Raw genomic sequence first — 19,308 nt, 5'->3', positions numbered from 1 at the left:
GTATTCTGCATCTTGCTAGGTGTGTACTATTCCAGATTTGAATCCTTTAGTACATGAGCTTCCAGGTATGCAATACATGTTCGCGGGTACATACTACTCCAGGTCTTCATCCTGCATATGGTCCCAGGTTACAGGTACCTGCTGCTCCAGGTCTGCATCCCTTAATTATAGATGGGCTCCCAGGGACCTAGTGCACTTGTGCATGTTCCCAGGCGTGTGCATGCTATTCTACGCATGATCCCAGGGCCTATGGCGCTCCAGGTCTGCATCCCTTAATTATAGATGGGCTCCCAGGGACCTAGTGCACTTGTGCATGATGCTATTCTAGCAGGATCCCAGGGCCTATGGCGCTCCAGGTCTGCATCCCTTAATTATAGATGGGCTCCCAGGGACCTAGTGCACTTGTGCATGTTCCCAGGCAGGCGCGTGCATCCTATTCTACGCAGGATCCGCTCGGGGTCTGCGTCCCTTAGCAAACGTATCTTCCCAGGCGCGCGCTACTCCAGGTGCGCATCCTATCTCCAGTCTAGTCGGCGGGTTCTCAGGCGCGCGCGCGTCGCAGGCGCCCGCTCGGCGCTCTGTAGCACCCGGGCTCCCGAGCATGCAGCGCGTGTTCCCAGGCGCGCGCCGGGCCCGCCGTCGGGGGAGGGAGCTGGCTCCGGAGAGCCGACAGGCGGAAGTGAGGCTGTCGGCAGTGGGCAGCAGAGCCGAGGCGCTTTTGTGTTTGTTGCGTCTGGTGAGCCGCCTCGGCGGAGGAAAGATGGCAGCGGCCCCTCCGAAGCAGCCGGAAGGGACGGCGCGAGCGGCAAGATGAGATTCCGGGGCCCCTCGAACGAGAGCCCGTTTCGTGCATCGCTTGGTACTATTCCGGCGGCAGCTTCGCGTTCGGCGCTTGAGAGGGTCCTGCGCTGACCGTGACAGCTCCTGATCGGCCGTCGCTTTTATTACGAAGAAACCGTGCTTTTCAGGGGGGAAAAATGAGGTAAGGACCGCGGGGCGCCGGTTAATGGGTAAAGCTGAAGCCTTAAGCCCGCGCACTGGAGCTGTGCATGTACCACACAACAGGTTCCGAGCTGAACTCGTGCGGGGATGACATGATCAGCCTGGGGGGGGGGTTTCTCGATCCTTGATCCTTCCCCCCTCCCCCGGGCATGTCAGGATTCAGCCTTCCCCTCAGCCCCGAAGGTGTGAAATTGCACGGGCTTCCCGTGTGCGCGCGTTTGATTTCCAGCTATGGAGATTGGGAGCCCGAGGGGGGGGGGAGGAGGAGGATCAAAGAATCGGAAAAAAAAAAAATCCCCTTCGGTTTTGTTTTTAACGCTGTACACATAGCGCGCCACTTTATTTTTGTTCCTATGCACTATACTATACAAATAGCAGAAATCACTGTCTGAGCTCAAAAAAACCCCCAAATCACGTAGTTTTAATTCATATCTTATCTGTTTTAGGAATAAAGAGGAGAGAGACGCGAATCTCGCCAATGGGTTTCTTTCTCTCTCTACCGCCTCTTCCTATGATTTATGGAAGCAGGTGACACCCCCCCCCCCCCACTCCCACTTTTTGTATGATAGACAGATGAAGAGCTCCTGGTAAGGAATGGGAAACCACAGCTGGCAGTGGTGCCGGGTTGGAGAGATCTTCTAGCTTCTTCCCGGAGAGCAGGAATTATGCGGAGTGTAAATGGCAGGGAGGGGGAGGGGGTGAGCCGGGAGGAAACCACCGCTGCTGCCGCCACATCTAGAGATTTGTCGGGAAAAGTGGCTGTCGGTTTTCCCGCTAAGGCCTAACAGAGTGTTTTTGATTCCCCTCCCCCCCCCCCTCCCGAACTGTCATCTTTTCCATCTTTGCAAGCAGTTTCGTGCACTCTAGGATTTTGGCTTGTCATAGAGGCTGGCGGATTTGGATGTCGCGTGTGAACTCCGTATTTATGCAAAAAAAAAAAAAAAAACAAAACCCCCAACAACAACTGTGAAGAGAGTTGCAGAGAAATCATTTACGAAGGGGTGCTGAAACGTTCGTAGCCAAACCGATCAACTTCCTTTATTTCGTTAAGTGCCAATTTGCAGAAACGAAATTCTGTGGGGTTTTTTTTTGACATTTTCAGATCATTGTTTGAACCAGATCCACCTCATTCTCTTCTTGGTTGGGCTCAGAGCCTTTCAGCACCCTCTGTGAAGACTTTCAGTCTCTGGTAACCAGAGCTGAGATTGTGATGTCATAATGCCTCATTCCACCAATAAGAGCCAGCCTCATCAGTGATGTCACAATGGCTTGATTGACCTATACTTGGCTCACTTTTATTACATATGAAGGGGTGCTGAAAAGTTCTCAGCCCAAGCAACCAACTTTGTTCTTAAATAATTTATACTCCACATATCCTACAATTCTATGCGGATTACAAATTATTCAGCTACTTGAGCATTTTTCCCTAATTGTCCCGGTGAGACCTGGGGCAATGGGGGGATTAAGGCCCAAATTCTGAATTAAGCTTTTTAATCAGCACCGATTGAAACATAGGCGCCTATCAAGAAAGCGCGATTCTGTAACAAGGCGCCTCTAAAAATTTAGGCGGCCTTCAAAAAAAAATAATAGGCGCTTTGCGTGTTAGGCGTGGGCGTGGCTACGTGTTAGGCGCCTTGTTGCAGAATCGCTGCTCTTAAGCGTGCTTATGTGCTCAGCTAGGCGCCAAACTTTCAGTTGTGCCTAGAGCTGGCCTATTTCTTGGGCGCCTCCAAAATAGGTTCCGCTCAGCGTGATTCATTAAACAGCACCCAATTGTACTTGAATCGCGCTGATCGGTGCCTAATTAGGCGCTTCTTACAGAATTTGCCCTTAAGTGACTTGCCCAGGGTCACAAGGAGCAGTGCGGGATTCAAACCCGCAACCTCGGGGTGTCGAGGCTGCAGCTCCAACCGCTGCACCACACACTCCCACGGGGAACTTCCTGAGTGTTATTTTGCCAATGTAGCTGAAAAGAGCATTATCTTATTTCGTTAAGGGCCTGTGTTTTGACCTTGTTTTGATTGAACCATATCCTTGTCATTCTCTTCTTGGCTGGGCTGAGAACACTTCAGCACCCCCCTCGTACAGGTGCCCCTTTATTTTCTACATACCTTTGTAAATTGTATATAGTTGTCAATTAGAAAATGTTGAGGAAGAGGAAATCTGTGGATTTTTTTTTTTAAATGCCATTTTGTATTTAGAAGGTATAGAGGGAGATATGTTTTCACTCAGATTAAGCAGAAGAGAGATTGTGTAATAAATATGATAACTGTAATATTCAACTAGATAATCAGTTAAGGTTACAGTCAACGAAGGATGGGTTTTGGTTCATCCTTCTCAGTAAGGTTGAAATCAATCACAACATTCAAGAAAGCCTGGGAGTAAAAGATGGTAAAGGCTTGCCCTGGATTGGTAGCATGGAATATTCCTACTCCTTGGGTTTTGGCCAGGGACTAGTGACCTGGATTGGCCATCGTGAGAACGGGCTACTGGGCTAGATGGACCATTGGTCTGACCCAGTATGGCTGTTCTTGTGCTCTTATGTGTGCCAAGTATAGGACAATCGAGCCATTATAACATCACTGATGAAGAAGGCTCTGAGGCACTGTGGAATGGGGCATTATGACATCACAATCTCAGGTCTGGAATGTTGCTCTCATTGGGGTTCCGGAATCTTGCTATTCTTTTTGATGCTGGAATGTTGCTACTCCTTGGGTTTTGGTCAGGTGCTAGAGACCTGGATTGGCCACCGTGAGAACGGGCTACTGGGCTCAATGGACCATTGGTTTGACCCATAAGGCTATTCTTATATTCTTAAGTGAAGCACCCTGTGTAATTTTGCTACAGGAAAGGGCTAATGGGCAGACCAGATGGCTCTGGTGGTTTGTACCTGCTGTTCTGCTTTCTGTTTCTGTATTCAGTTATGAAGAATGCTAAAAAAAACACCACTCTTAATTACTCTGCACATTTTTATATATTTTCCTAGGGAGCCATTGCTTGTGAAGTTGTGCTGTGTGGTGGGATCATCCACTGCTTGTAAAAAAAAGTCAGACAGTATATCACCTTATTTTTTTACAATCCCAATAGCTACCTGCTGAAACAATGATACTTTTTACTTTTCATCGCTTCCTTTATGAAGCTTTATTCAGATATTTAATATGACCATTATTTTAAAATCACCTTTTTCAAGCGTACATAGCTATCATCACATGTGTCTCCAGTCTTACTGATTGATTTTTTTTTAAATTTATTCTAATTCTCTTTTGTTTCTCGTCTTATTTTTAATCCTGTGGCTATCCTTTACTGAAAAGGACCTGCTCTAAATAATCCTAATTTAAAAAAAAAAATGTTAAAAAAAAAAGTTTTATAAAAGGAATATGCAGAAAAGGCGGTCGTGTCCTCGTATTTGTTATAGATGAGCACAGTGGCGTAGTAAGGAGGGGGGGGGACAGCCTGCCCTGGGTGCCATGATGGGGGGGGGGGGCACCGGCACCCCTTATCCTCTTTGCCCCGCCTCTTCCCACTCCTCCCCTCGCCTCCTTCCCCCGTGCCTCTAGTTGTTCACCGCGTGAGCAGCAACGCTTAGCATTCTGCTCGCAACCGCGTTGTCTCCCGCTGACATCACTTCCGGGTGCCGCGCAAAGGAAGTGTCAGCAGGAGATGACGGGGTCGCGAGGAGCGCATTGAAGTTCTTGCGGCTCGCGGCATAGAACAACCAGAGGTACGGGAGAAGAGAAGGGGGGTGCACGTGCAGCAGGAGGGATCGGGAAAGGAGCTTGGGGGGGCCACAGCCCCAGGTGCCTCTCACCCTTGTTACACAACTGAATGAGCATTATTGTATAGGGATCAATCATAAAACGTGCATTTTGCAAACTCCACAGTTGCATTTATTCAGGAATTAGAGGTTTGGTAGGGAAATTTCTTTGATTCTTTTTTGGCTTACACTTCTCCCTTGGTATTCATGGGGGATAGGGGCAGAGCTGGACCGCGAATGGAGAAAAACCGTGAATAACTTCTGGTCCAGCTCTGACCCACCCCCGCCTCGACCCATCCCGGCCTTACCTGGTGGTCTAGTGGGCTTTCGGGGCAGGAGCGATCTTCCTACGCTCCTGCCCCGTGCAGATCGCCAATAGGAAATGACTGCCATGAGTTCCCGTAGTCTCTCAAGACTACGACGGGAGCTCACGGCAGCCATTTCCCATTGGCGACCTACATGGGGCAGGAGCATAGGAAGATTGCTCCTGCCCCGAAAGCTCGCTAGACCACCAGGTAAGGCCGGGATGCCGGGGGGAAGGCGGAAGAAAGTTGGGAATGTCCGAAACTATGGTGTTCCCTCCCCCCCAAAAAAATTGCGAATATGTTTAACCGTGAGTGTCGAAACCGCAAATGGGGAGGGGAAGTGTACTAGCATTCCTCAAATTATAACTGTTACTGTCTGGGTCTTTCCGCATTTGGGTAGGCAGAACCGACATTCCAGCCATCAGGACATGCTGTGAGGTCTGTCGATTTCTCTTTATATATAGTGGGTTCCCTGACTTGATTGAGAACAGGGAGGTTATGAATTTGAATTTTTGGAGGGAAAAGTTCATCGGTCACAAATTTGAAATGGGGGCGGGAAAGTCTGTTGGTCTCACATTTGAATTTTGGTGGGAAAGTTCATTGATAGCACAAATTTGGGTTTGGGCAGGAACGTCCATTGGACACAATTTTAAATTCTGGTGGGGAGGTCTGTGATCACATTTCTTAAAATGTCAGAAAAAAAAGGGGGAGGAAACTTTTAGATAGAGGGAGAAGGTGTTTGTCCACGGCCCCAGTCCTTTTTGCGCTGAATTTCTTTTGGATGAACGGTTTCCATGCTTTGTTTATGGAGAGCCCTTTACTTCCATTGACGTTATTGGAGTGATTGCTATCTCTATTGCCTCGTTGATTCTTCTCAGCCACCAGCGGAACTTCTTTCTCAAAGACTTTTGGCCCGGATTTTATAAACGACGTCCTGCTTGTAGGCAGTGGTAGGCATTCTGCCGCTATCTAATCGGCCAATCGGGACACAAATTTTTTGAAAAAAATCCCCCGAGGCAGGCCGCCTACATTGGAGATGCCTCCGGGAGCCTAGGGAGGCGCGCAAGTCCACCTAAGCTCACCTAAGGCTAAGCACGGGTGTGGGAGGAGCCTTAGGCACATGGGCCAACCTAAGATTCCGGTTGGCCCAGGTGCCTAAGGCCCTTCCTATGGGCGGGTCCCTAGGTGCCTGGGCCAATTAGGCCCCTCCCCGGACTGGGCAGCCCTCCTGCTGTGTTTGTTCGGGGGGAACGGGGGCGGGCAGCTGCGGCCGCTAAGTTTATCACGGCAGGGAGATCCCTTGCTGCGATAAGCTCAGCAGCCACGTCTACTTACAACCCGATTCTCTAACCGATGTCTGTAACATGGGCGTTAGTTAGAGAATCGGGTTCACTTCGGGTGCGATTCTGACTTCCGAGACCGGGCGTCCTATACGGAATCCGGGCCTTTATATTCTCAGATCTAATCGTATGTCCAGTTTTCCTGTCATGGAGGGCTCTAGCTGATTTTTCTCTGTTGCATAGCTTGTGGTGTCTCTTGTGCTCGTTCAGCCTTTCCTCTGTAGCGCGTCCAGTTTCACCAATGTAGGATTGGCCGCAGCTGGGATTTTGTACATCCCAGGGGTTGGGAGCGAGTGTAGATGCGAGTTTCTGTGGCACACTGTAGGCTGTTTTGATGTCGCTTAGGGAAAGTACTACAGAAAAATAACCTGTTGCTCCTTGAACATAGGGGAGCACTACCATTTTTGTTCCGTTGCAGCGTTGCCTTTTAATGGTTGCTGGCCGTTGCTGATTTTCTGGCTCGGGCTGTCCATAAGTTTTAAGGCTAGAGAGGTAGGCTTTCTGCTGTAGCCATTAGCAAGAAATGTGTCCTGGAGGGTGTCCTTTTCTCTTTCTGAAGACTACCTGGGTCACAAACTCTTGGTGCTCTGTTCACTAGGGTGCGTAGAATCCCTCGTTTTGTGGATGGGTGGCGATGGGACTCTGTATGTAGATGACCGGTTGGTATGGGCAGGTTTCCTATATACCGTGTGTCCCAGGCTTCCATCCGACCGCTTTCTGATCATTACATCCAGGAAGGGAAGGCATCCATTGGTCTCTGCCTCCATGGTGAATTTTACATTGGAGAGGCCGTTGATCACATGGTTTAGAAATTCACTGAGGTTGTGGGCCCAAACGACAAAAGTGTCATCTACATAGCAGATCCACAATTTTGGTTTGAGCTTGGCACTCTCCAGTAGGGTTGTTTCAACCCTGCTGGAGAGTGCCAAGCTTGGCAGAAAACAGCAACATTTATGATGCCAGCCACGGAAATCTAAGAGAACATGAGAACTTTATTTCATACTCAGATTTAGGACATTTTTTAAAATGAAACTCTGCTGGGAAAAGAAGTTCAAGGCTCATACTGAGAATTCCTGTGCCCTGATTGTACTTGGCTTGGCTGATCTGTGGATCCTTCTAGATCAGAGGTTCACAACTCGGTCCTCAGGACCAGGGCTGTGGAATTGGAGTCAGAGTCATGGAGTTGGAAGCAATTTCAGGTAGAGTCCAAGTCGACAAAAATGTACCAACTCTAGCTTCAAAATAATTTATTTATTTAAAAACTTGATATACCGCCTGGAGTCACAGCGGTTTCCATATAAACATACATAAAGCAAAAACAATAAAAAAAGAACAAAACAAATCGCTCTTCAAAATAATATCAAAACATATAAACATAATAAAACCATCATCCAGATTCAGTGAATAGTGCCCAAAAGTTAGGTGCAGTTATGACCACATTTGGCTTGAATTCTATAATGGCGGCAGCACAAGGCGCGGCTGTTATATAATTTGCACTGAGTGTGGATTTCCGCACTTAAAGACGGGTATAAATGCTTGTGCCTAAGTCCTCATAGTTATGGTGGAAAAGCAAGTCTACCTGCTAATGCCCTCTCCTGCCTCCAATGTGCGCAAAATGCTGCAATCTGCCTACTGAAAAACCTGGGCATCCATGACCCCTGCACTAGCATCAATGAACTGGCTGCCTATCCACAAAACGCTTTGCCTTCATAGCCCTGGTTCTTGCCTTCAAAACTTTCCCTCAGATGATACCAGGCTATATGAAAACTTTCTAAAGTACTGATAGATAGGACCCTGAAACCGTTGGCACAATGTGCGGCGGCGGCAAAGAAAGCAAATAGATTGTTAGGCATGACAAAGAAGGGAATCACGAGTAGATCGGAGAGGGTTATAATGCTGCTTTATAGAGCAATGGTCAGACCACACTTGGAATACTGCGTCCAACATTGATCTCCCAACCTAAAGAAGGATATAAAACTGCTGGAGAGGGTGGAGAGACGAGCAATGAAGCTAATAAAAGGTATGGAGAACTTGGAATACGAGGAACGACTTAAGAGACTGGGATTGTTCTCCCTTGAGAAAAGGAGACTGCGAGGGGATATGATCGAGACCTTCAAAATACTGAAAGGAATCGACAAAATAGAGTAGAAAAAATTAGTTACATTGTCCAATTTGACACGGACAAGAGGACACAGAATGAAGCTAAGGGGGGGACAAGTCCAGGACTAATATCAGGAAGTTCTGCTTCACGCAACGAGTGGTGGGCACCTGGAATGCTCTCCCAGAGGAGGTTATTGCGGAATCCACCGTTCTAGGATTTAAAAGCAAACTAGATGCACATCTCCTTACGAGAGGCACAGAGGGATATGGGTGACTAAAAATTACGCCAGGTGTACACCTGGCTGAGACTCTGCGGGTGCGGATCGCCGGACTTGATGGACCGAAGGTCTGATCCGGAGATAGTAGTTCTTATGTTCTTATAATGCCTCATTCCACAGTGCCTCAGAGCCAACCTCATCAGTGATGTTACAATGGAGTAGCAACATTCCAGAATCCCAAAGAGTAACAAAAGGGGATAGATTCCGTACAAACTTAAGGAAGTTCTTCTTTACCCAGAGAGTGGTGGAAAACTGGAACGCTCTCCCGGAGTCTGCCATAGGGGAAAAAACCCTCCAGGGATTCAAGACAAAGTTAGACAAGTTCCTGCTGAACAAGAACGTGCGCTGGTAGGGCACTGGTCTTTGACCAGAGGGCCGCCACGTGAGCGGACTGCTGGGCACGATGGACCGCTTGTCTGACCCAGCTGCGGCAATTCTTATGTTCTTATGTTCAAACTACCAATCTACATCCTCAGTTGACCGTTGAGATTCCAAGGAGAGAGACAACTGACCCTACCGCCTGGACATTCACTCAAGACCGAAACAGCCCGCAAACGCTCCTACTTGCATTTCATACCTAGGTTGTAGCACCTCGTCCCCCCCATCCATCAGAGTACAAGATAGGCTATGGAACTTCACAAGGGCCGTGAAAACCTTCCTCTTTTCGAGCACAGTGCTTTAATGACCCACCCACGCCTCAATGACTCGGTAGTTCCATTACCCTACCCACTGGAACTCAAATGCTATTCTTTGTGTAACTTAAATGTTGCTACCTACTCAGATGTTGTATTATCAACTATCAAAATACAGTAAAACCTTGGTTTATGAGCATAATTCGTTCTGAAAACATGCTTGTAATCCAAAACACTTATACAGTATTTCAAAGTGAATTTACCCATAAGAAATAATGGAAACTCCCCAACCCAAAAACTGTAATACAAAATACTGTATGTACTTGTATTGCAAGACCTTGCTTGTTTATCAAGTTAAAATGTAATCAAATGTTTTGCTTGTCTTGCAAAACACTTGCAAACCAAGTTACAGTACTTGCAATCCAGGGTTTTACTGTATGCCATGTCTCGACCTATACTGTATATGCACTCCTGTAACCCATTCTAGGCTCCTTTGGGAGGATGGGCTAAAGAAATGAATGAATAAATAAATAATATCATGCCTAACTTCCAGCCACACCTCTGATTCATGAACACGTCCACTTTGGAGTTGTGCACCACAGAAATTAGGTGGGGTGCTTATAGAATACTTGTAAAGACATTTCCATGTATAACTATCAATTGAAAAGGGAATGGGGCCTTGTATATTGCCTTTTTGTCACTTTGTCATTTCAAAGCGGACATTCAAAGCGGTGGGCACTGGAGGATTGCGTGACTTGTTCAGGGTCACAAGGAGCAGCACCGGGATTTGATCTCACAATCTCTGGCTGCCGAGGCAGCAGCTCTACCAGTGAGCCACACCTTTAGTCTGTCTTAGTTTGGCAATTCTTATGTTCTTATCTGGGCAAGCTATTGTGACATCACTGACGAAGCTGGCTCTTGGTGGAATGAGGTATTATGACATCACAATCTCAGCTCTGGAATGTTGCTACTCTTTGGGTTTCTGTCAGGCACTTGTGACCTGGGTTGGCCACAGGATACTGGGTTTGATGAAAGGGAAAGGGAATGGGGACTTGTATACCGCCTTTTTGTGGCTTTGTCATTTCAAAGTTGACTTTCAAAGCAGTGGGCACTGGAGGATTAAGTGACTCGCCAAGTGTCACAAGGAGCAGCACTGGGATTTGATCTCACAACCTCTGGGTGCAGAGGCAGCAGCCCAACCAGTGAGCCACAGCCCTTCCTTCAGTTAGCACTTGTTAAGACCAATTAATAAAACCTTAGCGCCACTTGACCAATTAAATGAAGATTTTGCACAGAGGCTCATAGTCTATTAACAGGGCCTCAAGTTAGTTGCTGGTAGGTGCCCTACCAGCGCCTAACTTAAGTGGAAACAGCCATTTAAACAGGATTAAAACAGTTTTTAAAAATGTAGGGCACATTCATTGCGCCTACAGAGGCACTTTATGACGCCGAATGCCATTGCAGGCATGGCTAAGGGCAGACGTGTTGGACGTCGTAAAGCACCTCCATAGCCGCGATTCCTTTAAAACCCTGGGTGACATTTCCAGTGCCTATCTTTCAGAAAGCTGCAGTTCTATAAACTACTACTACTACTCTAAATCTAGAACGGCAATGATGTCTGTGGCGGGAGAATTGGACAAATTCATAGCCTAAACAGATGACCCTCTCTCACTGTGATAATTCCCCTTTTCATACCTAATGTAATTTCTCATGAAACTCCTATTTCTTATGTAATGTTTCTCCTCTTGCATTCTGTAATTCGCTGATTGTCCAGCCTTCTTTCGATGTGAACCACCTAAGAACATAAGAAGCGCCATCTCCGGATCAGACCTTCAGTCCATAAAGTCCAGCGATCCGCACACGCGGAGGCCCAGCCAGGTGTACACCTGGCGTAATTTTAGTCACCCATATCCCTCTATGCCTCTCGTAAGGAGATGTGCATCTAGTTTGCTTTTAAATCCTAGAACGGTGGATTCCGCAATAACCTTCTCTAGGAGAGTATTCCAGGTGTCCAGCACTCGTTGCGTGAAGCAGAACTTCCTGATATTTGTCCTGGACTTGTCCCCCCTTAGCTTCAGTCACATGTCCTCTTGTCCGTGTCACAATCTCAGCTCTGGAATGTTGCTACTCTTTGGGGTTCCGGAATCTTGCTATTCTTTGAGATTCTGCCTGGAATCTTGATACTGTTTGGGGTTGTAGAATCTTTTGTTACTCTTTGGGATTCTGGAATGTTGCTACTCCATTGTAACATCACTGATGAGGTTGGCTCTGAGGCACTGTGGAATGAGGCATTATAAGAACATAAGAACTACCATCTCCGGATCAGACCTTCAGGTCCATCAAGTCTGGCGATCTGCACACACGGAGGCCCAGCCAGGTGTACACCTGGCGTAATTTTAGTCACCCATATCCCTCTATGCCTCTCGTAAGGAGATGTGCATCTAGTTTGCTTTTAAATCCTAGAACGGTGGATTCCGCAATAACCTCCTCTGGGAGAGCATTCCAGGTATCTACCACTCGCTGCGTGAAGCAGAACTTCCTGATATTTGTCCTGGACTTGTCCCCCCCTCAGCTTCAGTCCATGTCCTCTTGTCCGAGTCACATTGGACATTGTAAATAATTTTTCTTCCTGCTCTATTGTGTCGATTCCTTTCAGTATTTTGAAGGTCTCGATCATATCCCCTCGCAGTCTCCTTTTCTCAAGGGAGAACAATCCCAGTCTCTTAAGTCGTGCCTCGTATTCCAGTTTCTCCATACCTTTTACTAGCGGTATAGAAAAATAAAGTTATTATTATTGTTAAAATCATGGAATTTCCTCCATGGCAGAGGTCTCAAAGTCCCTCCATGAGGGCCGCAATCCAGTCGAGTTTTCGGGATTTCCCCAATGAATATGCATGAGACCTATGTGCATGCACTGCTTTCAATGCATATTCATTGGGGAAATCCTGAAAACCCGACTGGATTGCGGCCCTCAAGGAGGGACTTTGAGACTCCTGCTCCATGGCAACCTGAGGACCTGTTCTGACTGGTTACAGTTTAGAAAAATGCGAAAGACCCAAATGTACGTGGAGGCTTTTCTCTAAAAATCTTGTTATAGAGATATTTAATAAGAAACTTGAACGGTGATTATTGCAATATACTTAGAGCTCCTTTTACTAAGCTGCGTTAGCGTTTTTAGTGCACGCAAAATATTAGCGCGTGCTACACGGCTAGAACTAACGCCAGCTCAATGGTGGCGTTGGCGTAACCGCTAGCACACCTTAGTAAAAGGAGTCCTTAGTGAAGATTGACAACATATAATGCCCTCCAGTTTTTGATACTACCTTTAGTGGATTAAGCTATTATGTGATTGTACTGTAATTGAAAGAATTTTCCATTTATGCTGCCTTTTGAACTATTGTGAATGTCTCATTTACTAACCGCTTAGTTATAGGCCAGTGGTCTCAAACTTGCGGCCCGCCGGATCCTGTTTCGAGGCCTTCGGTATGTTTATCATAATCACAAAAGTAAAATAAAACAGTTTCTTGATCGTATGTGTCTTTAGCTATAAATTCCAATATTATTATTAAGACTTAGCCAAAAGGAAAGATTTATAAACAATAAAGAATTTTCCCTCATGCAAAATTGTCATTTCTTTAATAAGACATTAACTATTTGTTCTGAGGCTCTCCAAGTACCTACAAATCCAAAATGTGGCCCTGCAAAGGGTTTGAGTGCGAGACCACTGTTATAGGCAGTCTAGAAATTTTAGAAATCAATTAATCAATCAATCACTTATAAAGTGCTGAAAGGTGTACGCAGCGCTGTACATTCTGACATTTATAGACAGTCCCTGCTCAAAAGAGCTTGGACAGACATGACATATAGGATTGGGGATGCAGAACTCAAGGTGAAAGGAGTTAGAAGTTAGGAGTTGAAAGCACTCTCAAAGAGGTGGACTGACATTTATAGACGGTCCCTGCTCAGAAGAGCTTACAATCTAACTTGGACAGTCAGACATGACATAGGGTTGGGGATGCAGAGCCCAAGGTGAAAGCACTTAGGAGTTGAAAGCATTCTCAAAGAGGTGGATTGACATTTATAGACGGTCCCTGCTCAGAAGAGCTTACAATCTAACTTGGACAGACAGACATGACATATAGGGTTGGGGATGCAGAAAGAAGTTAGGAGTTGAAAGCACTCCCAAACAGCGCTGTTACGTGACTGACACGATCGGTGGCTGTTTTTTAGGCGGCAGCTGCCAGAGCGCCGTTTATAGAATCCGGCCTAAATTCCATGCCTAAATTTAGGTGCCACTCTGTACCTAAGGACCTGTGATATATTGGAAATTAAAATCAGTTCGGAATAGCTGCCAAGTGCTGTATTTCCTGATATGCTGAAAATGAAGCTTTGTCCTTTTAGGACATTTCTTGAATGAAGGTGTTTATTGAAGACATTTGCTGTTTCTGGAAAGAGGCTGAGTCATCCCTTGATTAAGATTCCAGTGAAAGAGAATGAAAATTCCACTTTTCAGGCTGAATAAACATGCATTATAGAGCAATGCACCATACCAAATATGACTCTGATTCTCTTCTAGACCAAAAAAGGAGTCCTGGCTTGAAAGCTGCAGTAGAAAATCTGAGACCATTACACTAATAGGGTGAGGGCAATTTTTTTAAAAAAAAGAAAAATTTTACTGGAAAAGATTTCTTTTTAAGTTGAAGTAGCTAAACATTTTTTTAAAAAATTTATTTATTGAGATATACGTATATTTGGTCATTTTACTTTTCTTATGATAACAACATAAAAGTAAAATGACAAAATATAAACATAAATAGAATCAATGAGGTAAACTTGGAGACGGCAAATTGATTCTAAAAAAAAAATCAAACCTCGGTTTGTGAGTAACGCGGTTTGCGAGTGTTTTGCAAGACGAGCAAAGCATTCTCGCAAATCTTGTCTCGCAAACCGAGCCTTGACTCGATTTGCGAGCAACCCCTCCTCCCCCAAGAACCGGCATTGCTTCCCCCCCTCTCGCGAATGCCACCCCCCTCCGCGCAAACCGGCAAGGCCCGCCCGAACAGCATTCAGTCTTATCCCATCTGGCACCGGCACGCAGCCCACAGGACGTGCCGGTGCCGGTGAAACAAGTTCCTGCCTCTTGCCTGGGCCTTGAGCATTGGCGCATGCTCAAGGCCTTCTGGTTCTCGCTCTCTCCGAGATTCTCGGCGCCGAGAATCTCGGAGAGAGAGAGAACCAGAAGGCCTTGAGCATGCGCAGATGCTCAAGGCCCAGGCAAGAGGCAGGAACTTCTGGAATGAATTATGCTCGTAAACCAAGGTTCCATTGTAATGTGTTATATAGTGTTAGAAATGTACACATTTTCAAAGGGTAAAATTGACTTATATGCTACTCTATCCGCTACAGTACATAATAATAGTGGAAAATTAATTGATCATATCAAAATTCTTTTACACTCATGGCAACCACTTCATCTTTCATGGTGGGGTAGAATAGAGACAATCAAAATGGTTGTTGCCCCCAAAATAAACTTTGTTCTCAGCATGATCCTACGATTATTCCCAACTTTGTTTTACAAATCAATTGATAAACTTATTTCTACCTTTGTATGGAACCGCAAACTACCAAAAATTGCACTCAAGAAACTTAAATCTCCCAAAACTACAGCCGGAATATTGTTACCTGACTTTCTAACCTATCATAAGGCCTTTATACTGCAACAATCTAGCAGATGGTTCTCTCCTGCCTTAGCCTATAGTCCTCTTTGGCTGCGCCTCGAACACGCCCTTTGTGCCTTCTCTCCCTCATTAATTGCTTTGCTAACATCTCACACATCCATACATGAGACCAATCTCATCATTTCCCAATCAGTTTCGTGCTTACTTGAATTGGATAAATTGTTAGATGTTTCTATCCGCACCTCCTCTATGATCTCGCTGTGGCATAATCCACAATTTCTAATTGACAAAAAGCCAATATACTGGTCAAACTGGTCTAAATTGGGGATCTGGTCACTTGCTGATCTTTGTACACCAGCCGTACAGCTTTTGACCTTTGCGGAATTATGCGACAAATTCGCTCTGCCTACCTCGGCTTTTTATCAATGGTTACAACTTATTACGGTAATTTCAAAATCAAAAATACTACGTTCTCTTGTAAAGGAATCTCCTTCTTTGATCCTTCACTGTTCTAGGCTTCTCGAAGTGGGACATGTAGCATCCCAACTTTATAAATTGCTCATCACACCCTTTATGCAGTCTGGGAACTTGACGTGAGACACCCTATCCGTGACAGACAATGGTCAACTCTCTGATCTAAAAGTATTAGAACCATTTCCTCTGCAAATTCGATACAATCAATGTTCCTCTTCCATCATAGGACGACTTGGACACCCCAAAAGCTTCAGACAGCTGGTCTACTCCCCACTAATAAATGTTGGAATTGTGAGACCCTCCCTGGCACCTTCCTTCATATGATTTTCGAATGTCCGTCGCTGCAGCACTTTTGATTAGGCGTCTGGTCTATTTTTGGTTCGATTTTTCATTTTAACTTGGATCTTTCCCCTTCGATTATCTTGCTCAAATCAGAAGCACCGACAGTTAATATCCCTCTTCTTCAACATTCGCTATTTGATACACTTTTTATCATAGCTTTACGACTTATACTTTCTAACTGGAAATCATTTGACATTCTCTCAGTTCATTTTTGGTTTCAATCAGTACTCCTCCAGCACAAACGTGAAATGTTGATTTCTACTCTCTCACCTCTATCTACCAAAATTCTCACCAAATGGGCAGTGTTTACAGAGTACTTGAATTCTCTGTAATTTATCACTCTCATTGCATCTCTTACTCCTTTTTTCTTTCTTACTTACTTGTTGCATATTCCTATCTTTTTCTTCTTCTTCCTTCCTTTTCTTTTCTTTTTTCCAGGCCTCTGAGGATCTCTTTCCCTCTTCCTTTTCTTTCTTGCCCCTCTCCTCTTCCTCCCTTTCCTAGATAGCTTCTCCTTTCCCTCCTACCGATTCTATCTTGCCCTTCCTCCTTTTTTTTCCTTTCCTTTCCTCCCCTGCCTACTCATCCTTCTTTTTTCTGTCCCTACCTGTATTAGATTTGGGATTATTGAGTATTATATTTTATACCCCTTCCTCACTTACATTGATGTACTTTTCATATGACACCAACACTTTGTCTGTACATTATTGACTATTGTACTTTTCTTGTGTACCACTTTCCCTTTTGCATTTGTATTTTATAAAACTTTCAATAAATTTTCAAGGAAAAAAAAAATGTACACATTTTATACCATTCTAAAACCATCGTAACAGAACTACAATAAATAGCAGCAGAGTACAAATGATACAGCATAATAGTGTGGAAGACCATTCATATTTATTTATTTGGATTTTGCTAACATCTTTCTCAGTAGTAGCGCAAGGTAAGTTAAATTCAGATACAGTAGGTATCTGAGAGGTCACAGTCAAATTTTGTACCCGAGGCAATGAAACATAGAAACATAGAAATAGACGGCAGATAAGGGCCATGGCCCATCTAGTCTGCCCACCCCAATGACCCTCCCCTACCTATCTCTGTGAATAGATCCCACATGTCTATCCCATTTGGCCTTAAAATCAGGCACACTGTTGGCCTCAATCACCTGAAGTGGAAAACTATTCCAGCGATCAACCACCCTTTCAGTGAAGAAGAACTTCCTAGTGTCACCGTGCAGTTTCCCGCCCCTGATTTTCCACGGATGCCCCCTTGTTGCCGCAGGACCCTTGAAAAAGAAGATATCTTCTTCCACCTCGATGCGGCCCGTGAGATACTTGAACGTCTCGATCATGTCTCCCCTCTCTCTGCGTTCCTTGAGTAAGTAGAGCTGTAACTTCCCTAGCCGCTCCTCGTATGGAAGGCTGTGATTTGCCCAAGATTACAAGGAACAGCCCTGGATATGAAGCTTGGCGCTATAACCACGAGGCTATTCCTCCGCCCCATAACATACAATTACTCCACATACCATGTTTCCCCTGAAAATAAGACAGTGTCTTATATTCATTTGGGGCCCAAAAAAGGCACTAGGTCTTATTTTCGGGGTATGCACATGATCATCTCTCCCTCCCTCTCCTTCACCTTCACCCCAATTCTTCCTCTTTCCTTTCTCTCTCCCTCATGTGCAACATCTTTCCTCCCCTCCCTTCCTCCCCTCCCCCTGTGCAGCAGAAGTTTGCCTAGCTTCTATCCTTCCATCCCTCACATCCCTCGTGCAGCAGAACCCTTGAGCACCCCCTGCCCCCACCGCACAGCTGAACCCCTGCTGACCCTCCATCCTTCCCTCCCCGCGAGCCCAACCTTCAGCCGAAGTAGCGTTGGGCCGGCAGCACTCTAAACAGGCTGCTTTGGCCTTGTCCGTCGTGGAATTCAATCTGCCGTGTTATTGATGACATCATCAGTAATGCAGCAGAGTGAAATCCTCCCCCCCCCAAAAAAAAGGCCAAGCAGCCTGTTTAGAGAGCTGCCGGCCCGACGTTGCTTTGGTTGAAGGTAGGGCTCGCTTGCGGTCGGTGGGGAGGGAAGGATGGAGGGTCAGCAGGGGTTCGGCTGCGCGGTGGGGGAGCTGCGGTGGGGGGGGGGGCCTGGTTGAAGAGTTGTCGGCAAATCCCGGGACTAGGTCTTATTTTCAGGGTAGGTCTTATTTTGGGGGAAACACGGTATTACATAGATGTGATACTCACCATATCAGCACAAACCAAATGAAGTACCTTAATAAGCATACATTAAGGGACCCCTTTACTAAAGGGCATTAAAGCTTGCTGCAAAATGCGTTAAAACGTTTTGCAGTCATTTCCGTTTTCGCGTACTACGTGCACACACAGTGGTGTAGCAAGGGGGAGAGGCGCCCAGCCCGGTGGCACCCTTCCCCCACCCTCTTCTCTGCCCCCCCTCCACACACTCCTTCCTCATCCCCTCCTGCTGCACGCTCGCTGCTTCTCTTCCCCCCCCCCCATATCTCTGTAATGTTCCTGGAGTGAGCAGTAACCCCCAAGCTTCTCGCTTCCTGGGCGCGGGTCCTCCTGGACGTCTGAGGAAGAGCTGACGCTGGCGCGGTTGGAGGTCGCCGCTTGCGCCAGGAACGTTACAGAGGTACGGTAGAAAGGAAGCGGTGCGCACGTGTGGAAGTGGGGGTGCTGGGAAGGAGCAGGGGGGCAGAAAGGGGAACGGGTGCTAGCGCCCTCACCAGGACAGCGCCCGGGGTGGACCGCTCCCCCTTACTGTGCGACTGTGTGCACATTGTTTTGGTTTTTTTTTTTATAAAAAAAAACCTTTTTGGAGGGGGGTATACCATGGGCGGAGAGTGAACATTCCCACGTTATCGAGCTAGTTCATTGGGGTTTCTGCGCACTAAAGGTCTGATTCTGTAAATAGGCGCTGTAAATCAACAACTAAGCAGTCCTTTTATTAAGGTGCGGTAGCTGATTTTAGCGTGCGCTAAACGCTAACGCGTGCTAACGTGTCCATAGGATATAATAGAGACGTTAGCATACGCTAGAACGGCTAGCGTGCCTTAGTTAAAGGACCCCTAAAGGTCATTTGTAAAACTGCGCCTAGCGACACCTGACTCAACCTAGGCACCAGTAGGTATCATAACGATAAGCTCTAGTATATTAGGCCAGGGTTTCCTTGGCCTAATTTACTGGCGTCTAAGGCAATCCATGCCCAAATGCCGCCTACTTCAAATATTTGGTGAACTCATTACTATTTATCTTATGTATCCATAATATTCTACGCGGAGCACAAAACAACAGATAGACCAAATAAAGATGGCTAAGTTTATTGAAAATGCTCCCGGAAGCGCTGTCCGACGTGTTTCGCCTGGGCGGCTTCTTCGTGGACATATAAA

The 19,308-nt window shown here is 46.2% G+C and overlaps 1 protein-coding gene across 1 annotated transcript in view; it reads left to right on the top strand.

Moving 5' to 3' along the window:
* Positions 1-612: 612 nt before the first annotated feature.
* EVL (Enah/Vasp-like) overlaps positions 613-19,308 on the top strand; it is a 257,967-nt gene continuing 239,271 nt past the window's right edge. The window contains exon 1 of the mRNA XM_033952987.1: positions 613-982. Coding sequence (XP_033808878.1) covers positions 978-982 — 5 coding nt within the window. The 5' untranslated portion in view covers positions 613-977. The remainder of the gene's footprint in view (positions 983-19,308) is intronic.

The sequence above is a fragment of the Geotrypetes seraphini genome, chromosome 7 (assembly GCF_902459505.1).
Source record: "Geotrypetes seraphini chromosome 7, aGeoSer1.1, whole genome shotgun sequence".
Taxonomy (NCBI): Eukaryota; Metazoa; Chordata; class Amphibia; order Gymnophiona; family Dermophiidae; genus Geotrypetes; species Geotrypetes seraphini.
Note: the sequence above shows the minus strand (reverse complement) of the source record. Positions and strands in the feature narration are given on the sequence as shown.